Genomic DNA, 6,671 nt, shown 5'->3' with positions numbered 1-6,671 from the left:
CGTCACATGATCTCGTCTTTATCTGCGTCACACGATCTCGTCTTTATCTACGTCACACGATCGTGTCTTTATCTACGTCACATGATCGTGTCTTTATCTACGTCACATGATCGTGTCTTTATCTACGTCCAACACATACACACACTCACTCTCACACACAGGAGCTGCTGGTCCTCTGCTGCCTCGTGTGGTCACTTTGTGTCACTGAGTTCAGTCTAAATGAAATATTTCAAATGCTGAATTCATTAAACTCAGACATAAGAACTTAGTGATGGAGGCAGCAGTGTGTGTGTGTGTAATATTAAAATCAGTGGTATTCTCTATGAGGTTTGGTGTGGTTTTATGAGAAGAAAAACAGATTTAACAAAAATGCCCCCCTTCTCTCTGTGTACCGGTGTCTCTCGTCCTGTGGGTTTCTCATGTAAGAGTGAGGACTTCTGTTGACGCTGCTGTCGTCGATGTTTCCTGTGTTCCTGAAAATTCTTCCTGGTTTCAGGTTACGATGAGCGATGTCGACGCTCTGCGGTCAAGCACACGTTACAATCACTGACCTTTGACCTTCTGTCACCTTTCATCCTCATGCTCTATGTTGTTATGACGAGATAACAGGTGAATAAAGATAAAGAGAAGTCAGACAGGAGCAGTGGATCACAGACACGAGCAGTGGATCACAGACACGAGCAGTGGACAGGAGAAGTGGATCACAGACACGCAGCACAGAGATGGATGACAGACAGGAGCAGTGGATCACAGACACAGCACAGACGGGAGAAGTGGATCACAGACAGGAGAAGTGGATGACAGACAGGAGCAGTGGATCAGGAGCAGGATCACAGGAGCAGTGGATCACAGACACGAGCAGTGTATCACAGACAGCAGTGGATCACAGACACAAGCACAGACAGGAGCAGTGGATCACAGACACAAGCACAGACAGGAGCAGGATCACAGACTGGAGCAGTGGATCACAGACAGGAGCAGTGGATCACAGACACGAAGCACAGACAGGAGAAGTGGATCACAGACACGAAAGCACAGACGGAGAAGTGGATGACAGACAGGAGGACACAGACAGGAGAGGATCACAGACACCAGCACAGACAGGAGAGATGACAGACAGGAGCAGTGGATCACAGACACGGAAAGACACGGATCACAGACAGGAGCAGTGGATCACAGACAGGAGAAGTGGATGACAGACAGGAGCAGTGGATCACAGACACAGCACAGAGCACAGACAGGAGAAGTGGATCACAGACTGAGAGAGAGCAGTGGATCACAGACACGAGCACAGACTGGAGCAGTGGATCACACAGCACAGACAGGAGAAGTGGATGACAGACTGGAGCAGTGGATCACAGACACGAGCACAGACTGGAGCAGTGGATCACAGACACAAGCACAGACAGGAGAAGTGGATGACAGACAGGAGCAGTGGATGACAGACAGGAGACAGACAGGAGAAGTGGATCACAGACACGCAGCACAGACTGGAGCAGATCACAGACACGAGCACAGACGAGAGAAGTGGATGACAGACAGGAGCAGTGGATCACAGACAGGAGCAGTGGATCACAGACACCAGCACAGACAGACAGAAGTGGATCACAGACACAGCACAGACTGGAGCAGTGGATCACAGACACGGGCACAGACAGGAGATGTGGATGACAGACAGAGCAGGAGCACAGGGAGTGGATCACAGACAGGAGCAGTGGATGACAGACAGGAGCAGTGGATCACAGACAGGAGAAGTGGATGACAGACAGGAGCAGTGGATCAGGGATCACAGACACGGCAGTGGATCACAGACACAGCACAGACAGGGAGAAGTGGATCACAGACTGGAGCAGACTGTGACCAGACACGAGCACAGACTGGAGCAGTGGATCAGGAGACAGAGCATTGATCACAGTGAGCAGTGATCATCAGAGACTGGAGCAGTGGATCACAGACTGGAGCAGAGCAGACAGGAGCAGTGGATCACAGATACGAGCAGTGGATCACAGACTGGAGCAGTGGATCAGACTGGAGCAGTGGATCACAGATGGATCACAGACTGGAGCAGGGATCAGACTGGAGCAGTGGATCACAGATCTGGAGCAGGAGACACGAGCACAGACGGGAGAAGTGGATCACAGACAGGAGAAGTGGATGACAGACAGGAGCAGTGGATCACAGACACACCCTGACGATACCGTCCACTAGTGGTTTGATGGACTCTCTGATGTAACCGCTGCTGCTGATCATAAGCAGCGTGTACTGGAAGAATCCGCCCAGTCCACAATGAGTGTGAGTTCCACTGAGAACCACGTTCTCCTGACGATACACGTCCCCGAACTTCAGGTGCAACGCCTGCAGCACCTGCACACACACACGTACAACATTCATGACTTGAGGGGCCACTGCATTAACTTATATTCTTATATTCTTATGCTTCCTGTAGCTGCTCGCATCCGCTTCAAGACTCTAGTGCTTGGGTTCCATGCTACAAACGGATCCGGTCCAGCCTACATCCAGGACATGATCAAAACCTACACCCCAGCCCGCCCACTCCGCTCTCGCTGCCCCCTCACTGAGAGGATCGCAGAGACACTCGCAGAACTCCAGACTGTTCACTGTCCTCGCTCCCAAATGGTGGAACGATCTCCTCATCGTCATCCGGACAGCTGAAAGCCTCCACATCTTCCGCCGCCGACTAAAAACACATTTCTTCCGTCTCTACCTCGACTAAGACGACGACAAAAACAAACAAAACAAAAAAACGTATACATCGCACTCATGACTAGCACTTCATAGTTCTGTTTACTTGAAGTTCTTACTTACTTCTAGCTCTTATTTGTACCCAAATGTTTAAATGCACTTATTGTACGTCGCTTTGGATAAAAGCGTCTGCTAAATGACATGTAATGTAATGTAATGTAATTCATTTCATGGAGACTTACTCTAACCCTTGACTTACTCTAACCCTTAACTACAATTACTACTGGCCTAACCCTAACCCTAACCCTAACCCTAACCCTTACCCTAACCTCACCTAACCTTAAAACATATCTTCACCTTAAAATGTAGTCATTCACATTATGGAGACTTGATTTTTGTCCCCACAAGGAAGACACGTCCCCATAATGTGACTGTGTGAACAGGTTTAGGTCCCCACAACATTAGTAATTAGCACACACACCATAACCAGTTAATAAACCTTTTGTGTGTGCACGTGCGCGTGTGTGTGTGCACGTGCGTGTGTGTGCATGTGCGTGTGTGTGCGTGTGTGCACGTGCGCGTGTGTGTACCTCCAGCCGAAGTCTCTGTGATATCATTCCCACGTCTGCGGTGACGAACACAAGTCTCCGCCCCCCATCATCGATGATGAAGGCTCGACTGTACAGGCGTGTGTGAATGCCTGCAGCCTTCTGCTGAGGGTTTGCGTAGCCCATCCACACACACACACACACACACACACACACACACACACACACACACAGAGTTTCAGAAGGAGAAATTCATGAGGATAAATATGGAGTTTATCTCACAAGCTGAGTCACAGTGTGACATCACAGCAGCCGAATATTTGGTCTTCCTGTTTTCAGAGAACCGAGGTCGTGCAGAGAACGAGCTCTGAAGGAAAAAACAGCTGCTTTCTCTATGAGGTTCTGTTATAGGTCTCTGCAGCCTCTGATTTCTCTGTTGTTCTGTACATGGCAGCAGAGATGATGTCACACTGTGTCTCAGCAGCATGTGTCTCAGGTGTGTGTCCAGCTCAGGCTCAGTGGGACTCAGGAATGAGAACCACGTTCTCCAGGAAACCAAACTCCAGTCAGTTTCCCTGTCGTTTTAAAGCTCACAGTGCAGAGACGTTTGTCTGCTTCCTGTGTGCGTCCACAGAGACGTTTGTCTGCTTCCTGTGTGCGTCCACAGAGACGTTTGTCTGCTTCCTGTGTGCGTCCACAGAGACGTTTGTCTGCTTCCTGTGTGCGTCCACAGAGATGTGTCACACAGCAATGCTGTCTCTGGAGTCCCAGGTGTCCACGTAACCACCGTAACAACCCCAGGTTTGTCCCCGTGGACAGCTGTATATGCATTTAAGACTTTAAGACATTTGAACGCACCACAGGTCGTTCTCATGTCCTTGAATGCAGCATGAGTGACAGTACTGACCAGAGGGATCTCAGCCGGTGGTCCAGTGCAGTCGGCTCGACCCACTCCGATCAGATAAGTTTGGTTCTGAGGAGGAAGCGTTGGTCCAGATGTTGGATCTGGAGCTGACAGTTGGACAGAAGACAGATCAATAATCCATCATCACTTCTATAACTCTGTCATCACTAATCATTAGCTGCAGATCAAACCCGATCAATAAATGATGATGAATGATGCAACATGTTCTGTGTGTGACTGTGTGTGTGTGTGTGTGCATGTGTGTGCATGTGTGTGTGAGTGTGAGTGTGTGTGTGTGTGTGAGTGTGTGCATGTGTGGTGTGTGAGTGTGTGTGTGTGTGTGTGTGTGTGTGCAGTGTGTGAGTGTGTGTGAGTGCGTGTGTGTGTGTGTGTGTGTGTGTGTGTGCATGTGTGTGTGTGTGAGTGTGTGTGTGAGTGTGTGAGTGTGTGTGTGGTGTGTGCAGTGTGTGTGTGTGTGGTGTGTGTGTGTGTGTGTGTGAGTGTGAGGAGTGTGAGTGTGTGTGAGTGTGAGTGTGTGTGTGAGTGTGAGTGTGTGTGTGTGGAGTGTGTGTGAGTGCGTGTGTGTGTGCATGTGTGTGTGTGTGGAGTGTGTGTGTGATGTGTGTGAGTGTGTGTGAGTGTGTGAGTGTGTGAGTGCGAGTGTGTGTGTGTGTGTGTGTGTGTGTGTGTGTGTGTGTGTGGAGTGTGGAGTGTGTGAGTGGTGTGTGTGAGTGTGTGTGTGTGTGTGTGTGTGAGTGTGAGTGGAGGCAAGTGTGTGTGCGTGTGTGTGTGTGTGTGTGAGTGTGTGTGTGTGTGTGTGTGTGTGTGAGTGTGAGTGTGAGTGTGAGTGTGAGTGTGTGAGCGTGTGTGTGTGTGTGTGTGTGTGTGTGCATGTGTGTGTGTGAGTGTCTGTGTGCATGTGTGTGTGTGCATGTGTGTGTGTTCACCTGCGTCACTCTTCCAGGTGAACATCACTGTGATCAGCGCCACACACGCCATCGTCATCAGGATGAAGAGGACGCCCAGCGTGACCTCAAGGGCAGAGAAACCACAGCACGCTGACTTCCTGACGGCCATTTTGTCTGTCAGCACAGAGGAAAGACTTCAACTTTGAATTCAATCTGAAGAAAATGTTAAGTTTAAAGTAGTTTGAGTTTAGCTTTGCTCAGTCTAGTTGAGCTTATCTTAGTTTTAGTTTAGTTTCAGATTCATTCTGTTTGGTTAGCTGTTTTTTAACTGAGCTTTTGTTAAGTCCAGGTTAACTTTGGTTTTGTTTAACTTTGGTTTGGTTTGCTTAATTTAAATCTCAGTTCAGTTTAGATTTATTAAGTTTAGATTAGTTCAGTTCATTTTAGCTCATTTTAACTTGGCTCATTTTATTTAGTTTCAGTTTTTAGTTTTTTTATTAGCTTACTTTAGGTTTACTTTACTTTTAGTTTGATTAAGGTTTAAGTTAGATTTTAGTTTAGTTTGTTTATTGATTGACATGTAGCCTTAGCTCAGCTCAGGTTTTAGCTCAAGTTTTAGCTCAGGTTTTAGCTAGTTTTAGCCCAGATTTCAGCTCAAGTTTTAGTTCAGGTTTTAGCTCAAGTTTTAGTTCAGGTTTTAGCTCAGGTTTGAGCTCAAGTTTTAGCTTAGGTTTGAGCTCAGGTTAAACAGTTCAACACTGAACAAACAAAAGCAGATATTTGATCAATAAAACCGATCGATCAGGTTTGTCACAACAGACGTGGTTCTTTTCCTCAGAGGTCACAGAGGTCAGTTTCCTCTGACCTCTGTGACCTCTGAGGAAAAGAACCACAGGTCCGACTCACTCACACAGAACCTGAGAGAAGACGACGTGGTCGTACTCACCTGTAGCTGAGTGTGTGTTTGTGTGTGTGTGTGTGTTCACAGCTGTTTATCTGATTAACTGTCGCTCAAAGGTCAAACCTGAGCCACACACACACACACAAGTTATCGATTATAGATTGTGATCAGTGAGTCAATAAATTCATTCAAACACTTGTGTGACCTTTGACCTGATAAAGTGTTCATGTTCACCCTCTCACCTTCTTTTTTTTCCCCACACTCTTTAGTCATTAAGGACAAAAATGTCCACACTTGTTTTACATAAATAACTTATTTAGATAACTTAGGTTAGATTCCTGGACCAGGAGGGTATTCCATCAAGCAGGCTAAAGGTAAAGCCAAGCTTAAATGGCCAAGTCTGGCTAATATGAGTGAGAGTTCGGTTCCATCAAAGAGGCTGAGATTAGCCCCAACTCAGTAATCATGGAAACTATGACTCTGGCTAACCCTCAACCATGGCTAAGCCATAACTGTGGCTCAGGTTTCCGTTCCATCAATCTGAGCCTCAACTCTGTTCCACCAAGGTGGCTAATGTGAATGCCAGCCATGTAACCATGGTAACTTATGCTGCCGGGCAAACCTGGTCTGTAGCAGGCTAAAAGTGAAGCTTAGCACCATCTATGATCAAAGAATGTCCAATAGACAGAAACAGAGACACACACAAC

At 47.5% G+C, this 6,671-nt stretch overlaps 1 protein-coding gene across 1 annotated transcript; it reads right to left on the bottom strand.

Moving 5' to 3' along the window:
• Window positions 1–321: 321 nt before the first annotated feature.
• LOC122763211 (neutral ceramidase-like) lies at window positions 322–5,996 on the bottom strand. Its single transcript, XM_044018248.1, has 6 exons — window positions 5,974–5,996; window positions 5,103–5,237; window positions 4,159–4,262; window positions 3,294–3,437; window positions 2,188–2,364; window positions 322–520 (listed from the first exon to the last, which is right to left on the bottom strand). The coding sequence occupies exons 2-6, from the start codon at window positions 5,230–5,232 to the stop codon at window positions 341–343; spliced, it is 735 nt and encodes a 244-aa protein (XP_043874183.1). The 5' UTR covers window positions 5,233–5,237; window positions 5,974–5,996; the 3' UTR covers window positions 322–340.
• Between the last annotated feature and the right edge of the window lie 675 nt (window positions 5,997–6,671).

Source organism: Solea senegalensis, unplaced genomic scaffold (genome assembly GCF_019176455.1).
Source record: "Solea senegalensis isolate Sse05_10M unplaced genomic scaffold, IFAPA_SoseM_1 scf7180000016567, whole genome shotgun sequence".
In the NCBI taxonomy this organism is placed as follows: domain Eukaryota; kingdom Metazoa; phylum Chordata; class Actinopteri; order Pleuronectiformes; family Soleidae; genus Solea; species Solea senegalensis.
The sequence above is the reverse complement of the archived record's forward strand: the minus strand, read 5'-3'. Positions and strand labels throughout refer to the sequence as shown.